The 19864-nt window shown below is 35.0% G+C and overlaps 3 protein-coding genes across 3 annotated transcripts; 1 reads left to right on the top strand and 2 right to left on the bottom strand.

Annotated features, from left to right (window-relative positions):
• Positions 1-1199: 1199 nt before the first annotated feature.
• On the bottom strand, positions 1200-6152 carry LOC102583574 (cellulose synthase-like protein D5). The gene is made up of 3 exons (XM_006359821.2): positions 5171-6152; positions 3565-4375; positions 1200-3225 (listed from the first exon to the last, which is right to left on the bottom strand). The coding sequence occupies exons 1-3, from the start codon at positions 6067-6069 to the stop codon at positions 1453-1455; spliced, it is 3483 nt and encodes a 1160-aa protein (XP_006359883.1). The 5' UTR covers positions 6070-6152; the 3' UTR covers positions 1200-1452.
• Positions 6153-12257: 6105 nt separating this feature from the next.
• On the top strand, positions 12258-14844 carry LOC102583248 (COBRA-like protein 7). Its single transcript, XM_006359820.2, has 2 exons — positions 12258-12943; positions 13157-14844. Exons 1-2 carry the CDS (start codon positions 12358-12360, stop codon positions 14587-14589), a joined length of 2019 nt encoding a protein of 672 aa, XP_006359882.2. The 5' UTR covers positions 12258-12357; the 3' UTR covers positions 14590-14844.
• An 82-nt stretch (positions 14845-14926) lies between these two features.
• On the bottom strand, positions 14927-19583 carry LOC102582914 (syntaxin-41-like). The gene is made up of 8 exons (XM_006359819.2): positions 19298-19583; positions 17092-17365; positions 16648-16737; positions 16336-16407; positions 15911-15988; positions 15754-15819; positions 15596-15676; positions 14927-15293 (listed from the first exon to the last, which is right to left on the bottom strand). The coding sequence occupies exons 1-8, from the start codon at positions 19486-19488 to the stop codon at positions 15186-15188; spliced, it is 960 nt and encodes a 319-aa protein (XP_006359881.1). The 5' UTR covers positions 19489-19583; the 3' UTR covers positions 14927-15185.
• Between the last annotated feature and the right edge of the window lie 281 nt (positions 19584-19864).

Here is a 19864-nt window from a genome sequence, read left to right as displayed (position 1 = left end):
GTGTAAATGCCCTTGGATTGACGCCTTTGAGGCACTCAATTTTTTTTGTATGAAAATACTATCCTACGTAATGAATTGGGTTTCATTGCGTATAGTTCCGCCATTTTTTCACGCATATTTTATATTCAGAGCCAACTTTTAGAAATTACCTAATTTTCTTGGTTTTTCGTGTTTATTAGCTCATGGATCTGGCGCCTTTGGGGCATCCAGAATTTTTTTCTGAATAAACTATATGAGGGCCTTCGTAATGAGTTGAGGAATCGTTAAGTCTAGTCCCGCCGATTTGTTCGTGCATATTTTTGCATTTATGTGACAACTTTTACAAATTACCATACTTTTGCCATTTTTCGTCTGTATTAGCACATGGACCTGGAGCCTTTGGGGCACCTGAATTTTTTTTCCTGAAAAACTATATGAGGACATCTGTAATGAGTTGGGAAAACATTACGTATTGTCCCGTCGTGTTTTACGTATATTTTCACATTTACGAGCCAATATTTTGGAATTAACCGTCTTTCGTTGTTTTTCGTGTGTATTAGATTATTAGCCCATGAATCTGGCGCCTTAGGGCACCTGAATTTTTTTCTGAATAAACTATATGAGAACCTCCATAATGAATTGGGGATAGCCATATTTTCACATTTACGATCAAACTTTTAGGAATTATCTGACTTTCACTATTAGCCCATGGATTTGGCTTCTTTGCGTTACCCATTTTCCCCCTACTATTTTCACGCATATTTTTGCATTTACGAGCCAACTTTAGGAATTACCTGACTTTAGTTGTTTTTCGTGTGTAGCTTATGGATCTGACGCATTTGTGGCATCCAAATAGTGTTTTCTGAAAAAACTATATGACCTCCCTAATGACTTGGGCATTATAGGTCCGCCGTTTTTTCATACATATTTTCTCACTTACGAGCCAACTTTAAAGATTACCCGACTTTTGTCATTTTTTTGTGTATAATTTCTCACTTACGAGCCAACTTTAAAGATTGCCCGACTTTTGTCATTTTTTTGTGTATAATTAATTATCCCATGAATCTGGCAGCTTTGGGACACTCGAAAATTTCTTCTGAGAAAACCATCTTATGTGAAACACCATTTAGTTTGAAACAAAATGAAAAGGTAAAAATGCAACTTCAATGGAAACAGAAAGAGTTATGGGGAACTAACTTTCCCTTAAAAATACCATAAGCTCAAATATGGATAACTTCATCACATTCAGTACTAGCTGTGGTAAAATAATGAATACCCATATCAAATTCCTATCTTTTTTGCACTTACAAATGCCATTGGTGAATAAACTTTCACAATGTAACATACAACTTAACATAAAGTAAAAAAGTAATACTACTATACAGTGAGATGAAGTTGAGAACCTTCACTCTTTTTTAACAATGTATGAGCTAAACTGAGCTGCCGAGATGGACGTCTACACAGCAACACAACTCAAGGAAACTGAAAACTTGAGAAATCTTGGTGTCCTGAAGGAGGATATACGTAAACCGCGAGCAATGAGATGACAATGCAGATGAGAGCAGACCATAAGAAGACAATGGTGGGAACCTTTCCCCTTTTCCCCATTAGTCCTTTCGCGAATGGATAGAGATGAGATAACACCCAAAAACTGAAGAATACACCTCCAAGAAGCTTGCTCCATTGTGGGAAAGGACTATATACTGTCCTGAATGTGCCTACTGCAATTGCAATCATGTTGATCAGTATGATTGTGATTGGTGGAATCATTAGGACTGTCCAACGGAACTCGTATAGCTCTGCAAATTCGTCTTCTCCATCAGCAGGTGCACCTGATTTTGATGTCAATGTGAATGAGATGTCAACTCCTGCTATAACTTTCAATAGTCCTTGTATCACAGCAGCTGGATGAGCACTAGTTCCACCAATTAACCAGAATTGCTCATTCCTCCACCAATCATGAAGGGTGATTCCTGACCATTTGATTTCAAGGAGAGCAAGCATGCACAGGGTGATTGTGATTGCTAGCAAGAACACCAAGAAGGTGACATTGAGGGATTGCACAATGAATTTTCCTGAGAAGAGTGAAAGTGCAGGCAAGAGACAATAGACAAGGAGGAAAATGGAAGTAAACGGATACATCCCCACGTTGAAATATGCCACTCTCTGAAGGAACTTCATTCTTGGGCTTGCAAATAGTGCATTGTTGCGAGAGAAGAAGATTTCGACTGAACCTGTTGCCCATCTGAGAACTTGGATGAGCCTATCAGTTAGATTGATTGGTGCTGTCCCTCGAAATGCATCTCTTTTTGTGACACAGTAAATTGATCTCCAGCCTCTATTGTGCATCCTGTAACCTGTCACGACATCTTCCGTGATCGAACCATATATCCATCCTACTCTGTTGCCCCATTCAGTTTTGTCCTCATAATAGCAACTTATGACACCTACAGCCTCAGCAAGTGCTGAAGCATCCAATGGCTCGCGATGTACAGCAAGTGAACCTGCTGGCCTTCCTTGGCAACCTTTGCCTCTCAACTCATGGAGCAGCCTCCCTCCAAATTCAGCTACAGCAATAGAGTCCACCAATGGAATGGAGTTTCCAAACTGTTTTGTAAGCAAAGATCTGCTTACTTCCTCCTCATCATCCTTATTCCCAATCATTGGCAAAAACATCTCATCATCCTCTTGATCCTTTTGTATATTAGGTTTCCTCAAAAGCTTTCGAGTCTTCCTGCTACCAAACCATCCACGATGTTCAGTTGCTCTTGGTGGACTAAAACCATAAAGAGCAATTCTTCGGAAAATGCATCCTGTTCCTACATACATTGGACCCTGCAAACCATCCAGGGCTCTCATGCCAACATCAAAGAAAACTGTATTGTGGTTTGCATATCGATCATTTGGATCAACACCCTCAAACCTCTGAGGAAACTGAACATAACAGATCCTGTCACCCCCTTTGTCAAGCATAAAGCACATTCCCTCTCTCATAGCCAATGAGTTGTAGATGTAATGGTCACAATCAAGATTGAGAATGAATGCACCATTTGACATTATTGCACTGGCTCGAACTAAAGCATTCATCGCTCCAGCTTTCTTGTTGTGATCAAAACCAGGTCTCTTTTCTCTGGAAACATAAACCAGCATTGGCAGTCTGACATCAACATCTGTTGTGTCAATCATGTTCTTCTCGTCAGCTTCATTCCCATAAAGTGGCTCTGCATTTGGAGGAACCAACATGATCTGCAACAAACAAAGTTCAGGAACTCAGCAAAAGAGTTGGAAGTAAAAAATTTCACATTGAACTTGAAAGACAAAGTACTAATCCTAGATGATACAAGATTTCTTGCTCCATCGTTTCAATTTGTTTGTGTTAGTTTCCTTTTTAGTCCGGTTCAAAAAAAAACTCTTCCCTTTTTTTACAACTCTTTAGTTGTATTACATGACACCACAAGATTCGGACATTTTGATACGTTCTACATATCTTTAATTTCTTAATCTCCATTTCAAATCAAAATCAGACAAACAATTTGAAACCGAGGGAGTATTAAGCAAGAGAGATCGAAGGACAAAGAATGTTACCTGTATAATACCCTCATGATCACCTCTTGAATGTCCTTCCTCAGCTGATGACCAAGTACCATGCCAGTGAGTTCCATCAGACATCCAAGTAGCTTTAGGGACCTTGATGGGTTCAGAGAGATCCTCTCCAAGTTCCACCTGTTTTCTTTTAGCCCTCAACTCCTGTTGGGTGTTGTAAGCATCTGATCGTCGCCTTATTGACTCAGGCAAGGCATTTATCCTCACCTTGAATTCATCATATTCCCTCTTCACCCTTCTTCTGTCCCTAACAAAGTCAAGTTTCACTTTGTTTTTCAGTGGATCACGCTTTTGCCCAAAGTATGACTCAGGATTTCTGGGTTCTATCTTATGTTTTTTACAGAAGGGAACCCATATTCTTGCAAAGCTAGCAGCTTCTGCAAGAGCCTCAAATGTCACTAAGGAACCTCCATCATCTGATAAATAACATGCCACCTTTTCAACAGGATAATCAACAGCAAGAATGGAAAGGATTGTGTTTGCAGTGACAAGAGGTGGTTCTTTTTCTGCATCAGCAGTTGAAACAAACACATCAATGCCTGGCAAATCAGACAATCCCTTCGGGTTTCGAAGGTTTGGTCCTGAACTTTCAAACCTTTCTTTCAATACAGAGAGGTCAGTGATTCTTCTAACAGGGCAGAGCTTTGGCAACTGATCAAGAAGCCAAGATATTGCAAACCAAACCTCACACACTACAGACATTATCCATAACCACAGTGCTTCATGATTTGGATGAGAAATCCTCCATGTCAAGAAACAAGCCAACGCACCAAGACGAAGAACCATGAGCAACCTGCATAATTAACATTCATACATCAAATTCAAATCTTGATACTGATTCATATATTTTCTCATTTGAAATCAAAGCAGTCACAATTAGCAAATGACTATCTTCTATAATCTTTCGATATGTTATTGTCTTACCATGCCTCAACTAAAATTTAAGTGGAGAATTTATTCAATTTATTATGTTTGAACATGATGTGGAGCTAGAAATTCATACAAGGCAATTCAAAAATTTATTAGAGTTGTCACACCTAGAAATTAGACTTGTGATCTAAGTCAATTTTTGAACCCCTTATTATTGTACTAAAATATTTCTTATGTCAAGGGGATTCAACTGTTCATATATAACCAACGATATTTGTTTTTACCCTATTTGTACAGTATAATATTCCGACAAAGAGAATTCAACTGAACCCCCTTGGCTCCCTTTAGCTCCGCCAATGAACACTAACACCTCGCGTGTGGATATGATACCTTTGTCTTGGCCAAGTAGAAATATATTCTTTTAGGTGGCAACTAGACCTGAAATGAGGATATTTGCCTACTTTGGTACTACTTTGAAGTGTGTGGACTGTTTCACTAAAATGTTAAGCTATTAGAGAAAGAACACTTCTATTGTAAGATCTATTTCTGTTTGTGGGTGGCAATTAACTAAAAGCTAAACTATTAAAGAGAGAAACACTTCTATTGTAAGATCTTTTCTATTGTTTCAACTATTCAGCAATAAGGAATTTTAAACTCCACTCTTTAACTATGAACATAAACACATAACTATAACAAGACATGTACTTTAAATGATTACCTATATGGACTGATTATTGCAGCTGAGATTCCAACTTTCCTTGTCAAAGGCCTATTTCTTCTGTCACTAAAATCAGGAGGATTTTCAGATCTATCAAGACCTCTCCCAAATTCATGACCATCAGAAGGCCACAAAGCATTCCCATAACCATAAGTCCCTTTAGTCTCAAAAAGCCATCTTGTATGATCAAAATCTTGATTTGGATTCTTGAATGACTGCACAAGTGAAAAATTCTTCTCCATTCTCCCTCCTCTTCCCCTCGAAGGTAACGGATTCGCTTGATCCTTAGCTTCCGATCTCGGTTCATCACTTTCATCATCACTAATCCCCTTATAAGACTCTTTACAACCAGGACAATGCCCTCCATCAAACCCCACACAATCCAAATAACACTCTCTACAAATCACATATCCACATTCACACTTCTCCTCAGCTTTCTTCTCATCACAACCATCCATTTGACACATTGTTTTACATTTCATCACCATAGGTTCATCCTCAGAGCTTTTTCTAACATGTGCTTTAGTTGCAGAATTAAAACCCCCAGTAAAAATCGTATCTTTAATATACCCATCACTCGGATTTCCATACCCATAGCTTTTTCTACTACTCCCAACCCCAACAGGACTATTCTGAGAATCCGCCACGGTACGATTATCTGGGGTTGGTGGAATATGAACTGTATAAGCTACAAATTCATCAGTACTCTCTTTAGACATAGAAAGATACCTTCCACCAGAAGAACCCCTCAACCCTTTTCCACTAAGAGGTGAATTAGGATTCGTCGATAACGAATGTCTCCGAATCGGACTAGTTAAGCCATGGCAGCCACCAGTTGGAGATGAAGTAACTGTAATTTTAACTGGAGATGATAAAGATTGAGAATCAATCAACCCCATTTTTCTTTTAGTATCAAGATTCAATCTTTTCTTCAGCTATGAGAGAAAATCAAGATTTTTTTTTGAAGAATTTAAGAAAAGAAGAAGAAAGACATTTTGGATTGTAAGAAGAGAAGAATGAAAATCATCCTTAAATTTGAAAATTTGAGATTGATGAAAGGTGTCATGTGTAACGGTCGACAAATACTGACCGTTAGATTTATGAGATCTTTTGTCTGTTGTGGCACTTGAGAACGGTCTGATTGATTTTCTGATGTGGACATGAAAGTCAAAAGGGGTAAAGTTTTTAATAAATTAAAATAAGAAAAAGTAAGAAATTAATAAGTTTTCCACTTTAAATACTCCAACGGTCGATTTAATAAAGCCTCGATTGGGGGTGGACAGGGAAGAAAAGAAAAATAAAGCAGTTTTTTCTTTTTTTCCTTCATTTTTTAAAATTTAATTTTATGAAGAGTTGCATGAGGTAAGTGCTGATAAGACATAATACAATGCAGCTTTACGTTATCAAGGACATGATCTTAGATATGATAATATATAGAGGACGTGTATTAAGGATAGTAGGTAGTGTAGTTTTGTGTTACTTAAAGTGGTTAGTGTTTATGGCACTTGAGTCGAGGATCTTTTCGAAACAGCATCTCTACCTCTACGAGGTAGTGATAAGATCTGCATTCATTATGTACCCTCCCCAGTCCTCACTTGTAGAATTTTACTAATATGTTGTTGTTCCATGAGGTCAGATACGAACCCAAAATTTGAAAACTTTGGTGTTGCTGCATGAGGATGAGGTGAGTCTCTAAGAAGTAGTAGACCGGTTTAAGTTAAGGTTGTATTGAAACATTTTTTTACCCATGAAAATAGGGATAAGATAAAGTACATTATATATCTTTCCTAGATATAATGATTTGTGATGTTACACTATATATGGTTTATAAAATTATATTGAATATGTTGTTATTGTCGTAGACGTAATAGTTTAGCGATAGTGTAAAGAAGTTTAATACTGTTTATATATATAATTTATTTATACCAAGTTATTGCTTTATTTTTCGTGTTACCATAAGCATAAAATTGAAGTTTAAATCTATTAAAATATATAGATTAGTTATACAAAGTTATTGCTTTATTTTTTGTGTTATCATAAGATATAGAAAGTTACTTGTTATTATATGTTAAATTTCCTATAAAATCCAGCATAACATATAGAATAATAGAATATTCGGTTAGTCTTTTTTCATACATAATACCCACATAAATTTAATGAGGAAATCTCTGTGTAGTGATTAGTGAACAAACTTTTTTTTTAATAAACAAATACTTTTAAATTAAACATTGTATATTAAGTTGTAATGTAATATATCAAACTAAATATCCAGCCACAAATAATCTCTATATTGCAATTTTGTCATAGCTCAACGCTTACATCTAAAACAAACGAATTTTAAGGGTTGTTGAGAAGCTGGTTAGAGTTCACTACAGGAAAAGTGTGAATTACATGGGGATTTTTCTAAGGATTAGTATGAAAATTCGCAAGAAACTTATTTTCCTGCAATTTTTCATACTAATCCCCAGGAAAATCCCCATATAATTCACTTTTTTCTTGTAGTGGTTATGCATATATATTAGTAAAATATGAGTTAATTATAAAGAAATCTATATATTATTTTATGTAGAATTTAGTTATTCATGTACATATATTAGTTATTTCAACTTCTTATAAAATAATATCATGAATTTCCTCCTAATGTAAACACGTACTAGTTATGGGTTTCTAAATTTCAAATCAAACATCATATTAATATTAAACCTAAATAACGTAGCTCATAACCAGTTACCAAACACGATATTACTTATACATAACTAAAGACCTACCTAACTCATTTACAAATTAGCTACCAAACGACTCCTCAGTACACAAAACATAACCTCATGAATACTAAAGATTAAGAAAATATATTATTTTAAAAAAATAAAATAAGAAGAAGACAATAAGAAACCAAATAATAGTTTCTAAATGAATCATCACATGGTAATTACTTCACTCACAACAAGATTGTAACGAGTAGTTATCTGAATAAAATAAAATTGTTAGTATTCTCATGTTAAGTCTTTCAAATTTTAAATTGTAACTTTTTATATATCTTTTAACACTTTAAATTATCACTTTTTCTAATTTATAGTACTTTTATGAAATTTTTAAATATATAAAAAGGAGTGACATTTTGCAACTAGTAGACACATGAAATTTCTAATGTAGCAGAGAAGAGGTAGGTAATTATGAATTATGAGTTATGAGCATATGATTTTATTATATTAAAATACAAAATATTATAATGAGTTGTCACTGACTACGCTATAACGACCATCTTCTTTCTTCCCCAAACTTCTTTTTAAATTTTCAAAAATCTTTAATTATAACACGATACCGGGATATTAAATAAATTGGAAAAGGGCTTAATATAGTTTTGAATTATTCGAAATAGCTTAAATATAAACATTCGTTCAGTTACAATCCTACCTTTATACTTCAACAAAGTTTTTATCTCTAATTTAGACAAAAGGATACATGATAATCTCAAAAATAAATTAACTCATTTTCAATTAAAAATATTAGGCTCAGTTTACATTCGTAAAAGACCCAATAAAACAGTCATGCTCTATTAAATCTTTTTTTGGCTGTCACATCTGATAAACTATCAGACAAGAAATAATAAAAATAAAAATTTCTAATTACAAAAGAAACCAAAAAAGAAGATGCTATTCGAATTGCTCTATATAACTTCTATTCTTTTTTTTATGGCAATTATGAATATGAAGAGTATTTATGTATTATACCACAAACAAATATAAAGAGGTCATAGAATTCCTACAAAGTCTAGGTATAAGAGGTATTTTATGAATTATCCATCACGATGTATTAGTGAAATATGCATATCGCACTAATAACTATAACCGATTTTCTACTTCAGATATTTGAGTCTGAAATTAAGTTTGATAATTCTTAATTTCAAATCATATGTCCGATGTATTAATTTACAGATAAGTGATTCTTTTATTTCAATCTTGTGAGTCTAAAGTTAGTGTTTATGTGTATTTTAATGTTAAAATTAAAATATTAAAATGCATAATATTTTAGTGGACGTAATTATGGAGAAAGTAGTGTCATTATTTTATGTAACTCATGTACCATTTTAATATGTTTTTCATATTGTATCCTACTAATCATTCCACTATACCTCAAAATTACTATCCACTTTTAGGACATTTATTTGTGGGAGAAACCTTATACTATAGTCCTATATAAAGATGTTTTCTTCCTTGCGTTGTGAAATGAGGAGGATGAAAAGTATTTTGTTGTATAGGGAAAAGAACATTGTATTATATTTATTATTTGAGATTGGCGTAGTAAAAGGAGATAGTTGAGATAAAGAAATTTTCTAAGTTTTCAACTTATTCACTATATAAAATAGACTATATATATATATATTGAAGGAATGTATTGTTTAGGTGGAGCTTTGAACTCTTCAAATAATTTAGAATTGTTTGAATTATACGAAGTTGTCGGACTGTTATATTTTAGAGGAGACAAGTCAAAACAATACTACTAGATCGATCAAAATTATGTTGCAATGCGTGTGAATCTCCTCAAAGAAAATAAGATTTTGTGCTTCAGAGCTCAGGCTAAATATTTATTATTTATATCGTTTTTATTTTTCAACAATATATATATATATATATATATGCACTTGGCACTTTCTTACCCAGTCCATTCTTCCTTTTTAACCAATAGTCAATTGGGGTCTCGGTCAATATGATCTTATTTTTCTCAAATATAGAATTTTATTTTATTCAAATCTGAAGGTTGTTGAGATACTCATACTAAGCTACCGTTTAACCCCAAGTTTTCTAATATTCTTGGCAATAATATTTGGGCCAAGTTTTTGGTCAAATTATACCATATGTTTGGCCCTAAGTTTTCTCAAGAATATTTTACTATTTTAAAAAATATGATTTATACCCATAAGTTCTAAAAACTATTAAAAATATCCATAAATTTGTATTATCTATTTATAGTAATATATTCCGTTAAAAAATGACCTTATAACATAGTAATTGATAACAATCAGCAACAACAAAATAACAATATAGGCAACACAACACATTAATCATATAATCAAACTTGTCATTGATTCGGTTATAATTGTAACCCATTAAAAACAAATTATTCTTTTTTCTCAATTTTGTCACTCAATTAGAATTCGAACTTTTCTGTAGGATGTAGTAACAAATATTAGTTGAAATCAATAAATAATGGGTATTTTTTTATAAAATATAAAAGTTTAGGGTAATTTTTGAATTTTTTAAAATTTCCAGATATTAGAACTTGACCAAATACTAGTTTTTTTCTAGTATTTGGGAACTTGGGATACTTAGCAAATATATTTGCCAAGTTATATGACCAAACACCACTTGCCAAATTTTCCCCAAGTTTTTTCCAAGTATTTTTGAGGTCAAACAGGTCCTAAGCAACGTTTACAAACTTATCTAGAGCAAGGGTTGACGAAATTAACCCCAACCAACTCGACTCGTTTAGAACTTATAAGGATTGAATCATGATCTATTTGTTGAGTTGATCCGATGATTGAACCCAAAATGATCAATCAAACAATCATGTCAAAATGGGTTATGAATTATGATAGTGTAAACAATGAGCAAAATCCCATTAAATTTTGAGAATTAATTATTCATATACTTTGAAAATCCTTAATTACCCTTTAAGTAAGGAAATTAGTTACAATCATTTAATTCAAACAAATAAAATACTCTCTCTGTTCCTAATTACTTGTCCACATTTCCTTTTTTAGTTGTTACTTGTCCATTTTGACAAGGACAATTTTTTTTACCTATTATACCCTCAATTAATTACTTTTAAAAAGGTATAACTTCTTGAAAATATTAAGTTTTTAATTCATCCACTTCATAATTAATAGGGGTAAAATGGTAAATTCACTATGTCAATTATTGATTTCTTAATAAGTGTGTCAATTCAAAAGTGGACAAGTAATTAGGGACAGAGGGAGTATGTATCTGTATTTTTAAAACAGTTGGATACATGTATCTGGTGAGTAATGATATATGCATTCAAAGGAAGAAATATGGTACAAATAAGTAATATTTGAAACTATTATGAATCCTAAATAGTGGAATTTATGTAGCTTTTTTTAAAAAAAAATGTCATGACAGGAAACCTATTGTGATGGCATTCAAGTTGAAGGAGCTTAGAATATTTTGTCAATTTCTTTCAACTTGACCTAATAGATTTGAAGTACAAGTGGAAGGTAGCACATAACTGACTCGAATGCCACCAGTATAGAAAAAATATACGAAAGACCTTATTCTCTTCATTTCAATTACGTGAACTTGTTTTTTTTTTTAGTTTGTTTAAAAGAAACACATTTTAAAATTTAAAAATAATGTAATTCAAACTTCTCATTTTACTTTAACGAGAAATTTTTATGACTATACAACTATTATGGCATGCTTATGACCATCACCACCACCAACAAGAACACTAACAAATACCTAGCATGATCTCACCACTAGGATCTGAGGAGGATGAAGTACCCACAGGGGCTGATCTGAGGGGGGCGAGGTTTTTCACCCAAACCCTCTCAGCAAAAACATTCATATTTAATCCCCTGAACATAAGATAGAGGTTGACTCAATGGTTTAAGGCATTCAAAATTCACTATGAGATTCCAAATTCAAATCTTAGGCACTACATTTCATATTTTGAACTTCCTTAATGAAAATTCCGAATTCGTCATTTTGTAGGCAACCCTTACCCCCATTTTTATAGGGTAGAAAGGTTGCTTCCGATAGAAACACATGTTATAACATGTTTGCGGTCATAAGTTTCAAAAGTATTAATCATACAATGTTATAACAGGTTTAAAATCACAAGTTTCAAAAATTTCCCTTTATTTTTTAAACTCCGCAGCCAATCAAACAAATGTAAACGGAAGGAGTATTAGATTTGCTTCCCTTTGACCGCTCTGAACCTGTCAAACTCATTACCTAATAACTAAAGACTAATTAAAGAAACTAAACTCAGTCCATGCAGATGTTCTTGCTTGCTTCGATTAACTTTGTACTAATACAAGTATATTAGAAGCACTCAATGCCGGCCATCCACTTCCATGTAACTAAATTATTACTACTTTATATTTGAATATGTCTTTGTTATGACAAATTCAAATATCTTATTTTTTTTAGATTTTATCGTAAGCCATGGTCATTTCAGTTTGTCTATATTGCTGTGTCTCCCTAAAACAAAGAAACCATACTACAATGGCCACTTTGTTAATCTTTCTCCCACTCATCCTCTTAATTTCTCTTCCTGTTTCAATTTCTCAAACTTCCTCCAACAACGCTGGAGACTGTAATGGCATATTCATAACTTACGTCTATACTTCTGGTTTTCCTATTCCTCCGAACGTCTCGACATCTAACTCCAACAACCAAGCTTACAATTTCAGGTCCAATCTCACAATCCTCAACAATAGTCCTGATGAGCTCAAGTCTTGGAGGGTCTTTGTTGGGTTCCAGCATAGAGAATTGTTGGTCTCTGCTTCACATGCTGTGCTTGCTGATGGAACCACTCTGCCTGGTGATGTTGGAAATGGAACTGTTTTTGCTGGTTTCCCTACGACTGACCTTAAGTCCGCGATTCAGACTGCTGGAGATGTCAATCAGATGCAGGCTCGGATAGAGCTGGTTGGTACACAGTATGGTGTTGCATCTCCTGCTGTTCCCTTGCCTTCTTCCATCAGTCTGGCTAATGATGGTTTCTTGTGTTCTCCTTCTACATCTCAAGGTAGGGAAAGTTAGTAACCATCGGTTTTCTTAACAACTACTTAAAGAACCAACTATGTAGCATCTACATCAAGAATTCAAGTATTGTATACCTAACTTCAATATATATCCCCTAAAATGTTTCCAACTATATAGATACAGAATTGGTGAATCCTATGATGACGGTAGCTCAAAGCAAACTTATTGATGTCTCATATCTAATTGGACCTTGCAGGAGATCGGACCCAAGTTTGTTGTCTAAAAGATTCAAACGCCAAATCCAACATCACGATCCATGAGGAAATCCAACCTCGGCAAGAGGGTGATCTTACAATAATGTTTGATGTCACTAGCTCATCCGAATCTAATTACTGGGCACAAGTCACAATCTCAAATAACGACAACACTAGTCGTCTTGATAACTGGAAATTAAGCTGGGAATGGATGAGGGATGAGTTCATCTATAGCATGAGGGGAGCTTATCCTACGGTTGTTGATACAGGGGACTGCATCTTCGGTAAGCAGGGTGGATATTACAAGGGCATGGATTTTTCAAAGGCCTTCAACTGTGAAAAGAGACCCACAATCATCGACCTTCCTTTGGAAAAGACAAATGATACAGCCTTAGGAATGGTTCCTTTCTGTTGTCGAAATGGAACCATTTTGCCACCTTTCATGGATGCAAGCAAGTCCAAGTCAGCTTTTGTAATGCAAGTCTACAAAATGTCACCTGACCTTAACATAAGTGCTATCCACCCTCCACAGAACTGGAAAATAAATGGAACTTACAGTCCTGGTTATGTATGTGGACCGCCAGTCCGAGTATCCTCCAGCCTCTTCCCTAATCCAGCAGGGTTATCTTCAGATACAGCTGCTGTTGCTAGTTGGCAAGTAATCTGCAACATTAGCAGTTCAACCTTAAAGAAGCCCAAGTGTTGTGTATCATTCTCTGCATTCTTCAACGATTCTGTCGTTCCTTGTAACACATGTGCCTGTGGCTGCAGCAACGCGAACCCCAGTAATGTGTGCAGTGCCTCCGAGCCAGCACTACTTTTACCACCAGAGGCACTTCTGGTGCCCTTTGACAATCGAACTGAAATGGCAAAGGACTTTAATAAAAGACGAGATTTGCCAAATCCCTTACCTTGCGGAGACAACTGTGGAGTCAGCATTAACTGGCATTTGCTTAGTGATTTCAGAGGTGGATGGACAGCAAGAATAACTCTGTTTAATTGGGGGGACACTAACATTGTTGACTGGTTCGCTGCTGTACAGTTGGATAAAGCCATCCAAGGTTTTGAAAAAGGATACTCTTTCAACGGAACCATCATGCCTGATACTAACAACACAATATTTATGCAGGGGTTTTCAGGCTTAAATTACCTTCTTGCAGAAAGAAGAGGAGATAATCCAAGGAAAGATCCTCCAGTTCCTGGTACCCAGCAATCAGTCATATCTTTCACAAAGAAGACCACACCTGGAATCGACGTAGGAGCCGGTGATGGTTTTCCAAGTAAAGTTTACTTCAATGGGGAGGAGTGCTCCCTTCCTGTAATACTTCCTTCTGGTAGTGATCGCCGAGTCCCTCTAGCCTCTAGTGCTTTCAGTCTTCTTCTAACCATGCTAGTCCTCATGGTTCTACAACTATCACTGTGGCTAGAAATATGATTTTCCTGTGTTCTTTGTAACTTTGTTTTCTCTTATGCTCATAGCAAATATATTCTTTCATTGTGTTATCCTAATGTCACCCACCAATTACAGTACAAAAATTTCAGCTATCTGACCTAGAGAATTAAGAAGGAATTAGATAATACACCTTGTGAACTGTAGCATTTATCATTCCTGAAATGGTAACATTGCAATCATACTCCCAATGGAACGCACACAAGATTCAAGTATGAATTTTTGCTTTTAGTTTTTGAAGCAACGTGCCTTTTCCTTGTGTTGCCTATGTTAATCACATAAAAAAGTAACTTTCTCACTGCCCTAATAAAAAAATGTTAACTTTCGCAGAATGCCACGACTCCTATTATCATTTGGAAATAGTAACCAACATTTTTACAGGTACAAGTTGCAAACCAGCACATAAATTCAATTGTAATCAAATATGTACATCTAACCGCTCCAACATGTTACCTCTGCAGTGAGCTAATGGGCTTCCTCCAGAAAACTCCCCAATAGGTGTAGCACACTACAATTTTGGCGTAGAAAGAACTACAGCCCTAGTTATACCCAAGAAAAAGGGGGGAAAGTAGACGAAAAGTTTATAAGAGAATATGCTTAAGGACCAACAGGACTAGCATAACGAAGCACATGATAACAAGAACAGTCGCACATTTCACCATTCCCCCCTTCCTCTGAGACCTCTCTGCCTGCAGTTCCAAAAAGGGGCATACAGTTAGCCAAGTAAAAATAAGCCAGAACGGTCCAAGGCGTCAACACAATCAATTTAACACAAACCAAGAATCAGAAAATAGAAAAACACAAGGAACACATAAATTCTCATGGTGCCAGATCACTACATGAAATGATATGAGGACTGCCGACTGCCTATATTCCAACACTACTTGTAATAGTGTGTAATGTATATGCAAGTATATTTACTAAGCTGCAAGGTGTGTGCGCACATGAGAGAGACATAACGAGAGAGAAAGCAAGAGAGTGCGAGAGAGACCTTCTGTAGTTGTTTGAAACCTTCCTCTACTGATGCAGATACACTTTGAACATTGTGGTCTATCCGATCAACTATTGTCCCCTGCAAATGATTTCAACTTGATGAGTCACAAATTGCTGCAAATAACTCTGGCAAACAAGTAAGGAGTACACTCAAACCTGATCAATAACTAGGACTGACAGATCCTTCATGATTTGGGAAAGCTCATTAACTGATTTAAGGACCTACAAAGACTTTATGTCAGTAAGATGAAAAGAAAGCATGTTATTCTATATGTTAATAACAAATAGAAGTTAAGAAAAGTCCTTCGGTGACCTGTCTAATCTCTCTTTCTCTCTCTGCCGTGAACTGCTCATCCTTCTGACCAGTGGCCATCTGCAGTTCAGTGAACCCCTGAAAGATAAAACAACCACATGAAATATAGTGTCTGTAATATCGTCTAATATGATAATGTGCATAAAACCTTTTCAAATGTAATCCCTGATTATGCTAAAATCTGCGCTGAGTCAATACTCATTAGTTTAAGGTGTTTTCATGAAGTGTATCATCCTTTGTGTTCCTAGGAAGACTTTTAAGGTCTCAAAACTCCATTAATTAATTTGCTTTTTAGCGATTTTGTAAAATCCCCAAACTTCAAAAACGAAACAAACAGAATCCAGAAACCAGAAAAAGAATAGGAAATCAGTATTACGCAAATATAGACAGGAAACCACCAGAAACCATAAAGTTGGAAAGTCTACCACGTCATTGAAATTGTCATCCAGAAAGCTAGACTTCTTTTCATTCATCTCCAAATCAAGTCCATCATGTGCCTGCGCCAGGAAATAGAATACAATATATATAAGCACAGGTCTAACGTTCCGCCTGCTATCTAAAGATAGTATGAAAAACGACAATTAAGAGGGTCTAATTAGGCATTAACTGCAGAACCAATCCACATTATTAGAGATTCAACCACTTTCTTACTACACTATAATCTCTTATCGGTTACCACTAGTATTAGCTGCATTTACTTGAACATTGAAATAGGCTCCTAAGAGTATTTAACAAACCTCTGATTGCTGCCGTAACTGTTTAAGATACAATGATTGCATCCTCCGGAGCTCAACAGAAAGGTTTTGAAGGTCTGTAGCCAGAGAACGCTGGAAAAAGAAATATCACTACATGAATATTTAAATACAACATTTAAAACAACTTTATGACAGCAGAGTTCAGCAAAATGAAGTCTGCCATAGTGAAAAGAAGTCCTCCGTAGTGAAAGGAGTATCCAATGCTCCGATCCCTTGGTGGAATTAATAAAATATTCTTAAATCACAAAATTAACGATGTGCTAACTAAGAAAGAAGTAACTCTATTTTTTAGAAGAAAAAAAATAGTCAGTAAAACTAAGTTAGTTAAGAGGATGCAACAGATCACCACGAATTGAGTCAAAAATAAATTGGAAGTTGTGTCTAAGACAATGAACTTCTCACGTATGAAAATCATCAGCTTTCTACCTGTACATTTTTTCTAACATTTGAATCCTCACAAGAACCACTTGCTGAAAGCTTCTGTAATCTCTTCTCTGACTTCCTTAATATATCTGTAATCTCCATGGTCAGAACCTCTATCACATTTTGATCTTCTCTTCCATCACCAAAAGATGGAGTCAGAGCTTTAGCATGGCACTTCTTTAGTTCTGCCAATTTTACTTGAGACTGATGTATGCTAGCTGCAACTTCTTCAGAAACATCAACCCATGCTGGAGGTAAGCCCACTGTAAATGCATCTCTAAGGAAGAAAGAAAGATACTTACCATCAACAATTTTTTCCTCCTCACAGCCTAATTAATATAAACAAAATTGAAGAAAAGAGCACACGGAGCACATTTTAATTTTACTCACTTCTTATGATGATCAGGTAAGTGATCCTTTATCTATTAATAAGATAACAAAAATAGCCATACGAGAATAAGTCTTATTGCAATTGTTGACACTTTGTTAACAAAATAAACACTACTCCACTATATAGGTCGCCAGATATTGTGAGAGAAATGTTGAGACTTGCCATCCATTTGTTGTGCAAACCCACTTCTACACCTCCAGAAAAGCAACAAAGAGGGTAAAGGGATTAGCCTTCTTCCGAATTTCGTATATTTCATGTTTTCTTGTTGATCAGCTTTTACATGGATCACCTCATAGAGAAAGAAGATAAAATAATTTTTGACAAAAATTTAAAAGATGTGTCTTTACATTTTCTACCTATTCTAATGAAACAATATCTTTAATCTCATGCCATTTTAGTTTAATGTATTTGTTACTTGGATATGTCTACTGCTTATATGTCCAGATTTTTCCAAGCAAGCCAGGTCAGACTGACTGTAAGCCTAGCTCAGCTAATAAGGTTGATCACATGGAAAAATGGAAAAGTAGAGAAGCCAAATTTGGATGGAGAGGGGGAAAATGAGTTGTCAGGGCTAGAATATTGATCCCAGGTCATAGCAATTGCATCCGCGATATGTTAAGCAGGAAAAAACAGTTGAAAAAGAAGTGTTTGTTGAATGATGAGTAGCCACACTTATTGCATATGGCAACAACTAAATAGGAGAAAATTCATATTTTCACAACACTGAAATCCTTGGGCGATCTCGAGTGTTGGGAGCTTCCGATTTCTTTGTATTTGTAATAGAAATAACAGGTAATTAGTAATAACAACTCAAAGAACATTAAGTAGGGACTTACTACTCCAAGAAATAGAATGAAAACTAGATTATAGTTGCAAACCGAATACACAGGATTCAAAATGAACTGAAAGAAACATAGTGCTTACTTTATTTCCCCCAAGAACCATTATAGGATGAGAGACTAGTCAAGATTAGTATTTGCATGTTCAGTATGGCAAAAAATGTTAACCTATTTATCCAAATCACTCTTCCAATGTTCTCTACAAAAGAAATACTTTAGATCAAATATGAGCAAATGACTTACTATCACCTCTTCTTTGGAAAGGAAATGATTGACGTTAGGAAGTGATTCAAATACACTAGGTTTTGTTGAGGTGTCTTGCTGGTGGGAGGTGACATGCATCTCGTGAGCTGCGTGTAAGCTGGTACAAACACCAAAGTTATAAAAAAAAAAGAGAAAATGCATAAGTAGCCTCAACCTATGCCCGAAATCCCAGAGATACACTTATACTATACTAAGGTCCTATTACCCGAACTTATTTTATAAATAATTTTCTACCTCTTTTCGGCCTACGTGACACTATCTTCTGGGCCCAGTGCGTGCTGACAATTTTTTCACTGATAGTGTCACGTAGGTCGAAAAAGGGTAGAAAATTATTTATAAAATAAGTTCGGGTAATAGGACCTTAGTATAGTATAAGTGTATCTCTGGGATTTCGGGCATAGGTTGAGGCTACTTATGCATTTTCTCTTTTTTTTTTATAACTTTGGTGTTTGTACCAGCTTACACGCAGCTCACGAGATGCATGTCACCTCCCACCAGCAAGACACCTCAACAAAACCTAGTGTATTTGAATCACTTCCTAACGTCAATCATTTCCTTTCCAAATATTATACTCTACGTGATGTGATTACTATGAGGCATCTATTTTACCGACCTAAAGTAAAACGTCTTCTATGCATTTCCTAAATACTAAATGAAGAAAAAATTAAAGTGAACCTAATTTCACCAAATAATCTAACTAGATTACTGAAAATACCTGGATGTAGAAGGACCCAGATCATCTTCGGTGCTTAGAGGAGCGTAAGAACGATTAGAATTGAGAAAAGAAGTAGTAGCCATTTCGATTACTGGACCACCGGAATCATTTGAAGAAGTGAAGGGTATACGGTTCTCGTTCAAGGTATCTCTGTAACTTTGGAAAACCCTAATTCGATTCCTTGTCGCCATTGCTACAAAAATTGGAAGATGAAGATCAAATCATCAACCCAGAATATACAGAACAGAAAACATTGAGGGGTTTTGTTTGAATTTATCTATGGGAAAAAGGACTTTTTTAGCTTTAAATTCGAACTAGTCTAAAATAGTTCTTTTAACTATATATTCATTAAATTTAGTTATTTAATTATTCAAAAATGTTAATTAAATTTGATCTTTTAATTATACACTTATTATTTCAAGTCCCTTAATTATATACTTACTGATTTTATTTCTTTAAATATATAAAATTTATCTGATTAGGTCTCTATTTATTTTTTGTACAAATAATACAGGTTTTAGGTTTATATTAACACAATTCATGTTTTGAAATTTAATTTTTAACTCA

This window comes from Solanum tuberosum, unplaced genomic scaffold (assembly GCF_000226075.1).
Source record: "Solanum tuberosum cultivar DM 1-3 516 R44 unplaced genomic scaffold, SolTub_3.0 scf00309, whole genome shotgun sequence".
Classification (NCBI taxonomy): Eukaryota; Viridiplantae; Streptophyta; class Magnoliopsida; order Solanales; family Solanaceae; genus Solanum; species Solanum tuberosum.
The sequence above is the reverse complement of the archived record's forward strand: the minus strand, read 5'-3'. Positions and strand labels throughout refer to the sequence as shown.

Coding starts and splice junctions, on each gene's coding strand:
- LOC102583574 (XM_006359821.2), bottom strand. CDS start 6,069: ATGGGGTTGATTGATTCTCAATCTTTATCATCTCCAGTTAAAATTACA. Junction 4,376..5,170: donor GCAATAATCAGTCCATATAG/GTAATCATTTAA, acceptor TTAATTATGCAG/GTTGCTCATGGTTCTTCGTC. Junction 3,226..3,564: donor ATCATGAGGGTATTATACAG/GTAACATTCTTT, acceptor TGTTTGTTGCAG/ATCATGTTGGTTCCTCCAAA.
- LOC102583248 (XM_006359820.2), top strand. CDS start 12,358: ATGGTCATTTCAGTTTGTCTATATTGCTGTGTCTCCCTAAAACAAAGA. Junction 12,944..13,156: donor TTCTCCTTCTACATCTCAAG/GTAGGGAAAGTT, acceptor TGGACCTTGCAG/GAGATCGGACCCAAGTTTGT.
- LOC102582914 (XM_006359819.2), bottom strand. CDS start 19,488: ATGGCGACAAGGAATCGAATTAGGGTTTTCCAAAGTTACAGAGATACC. Junction 15,677..15,753: donor CAGTCCTAGTTATTGATCAG/GTTTGAGTGTAC, acceptor AATCATTTGCAG/GGGACAATAGTTGATCGGAT. Junction 15,294..15,595: donor GTTTCAAACAACTACAGAAG/GTCTCTCTCGCA, acceptor TTGGAACTGCAG/GCAGAGAGGTCTCAGAGGAA.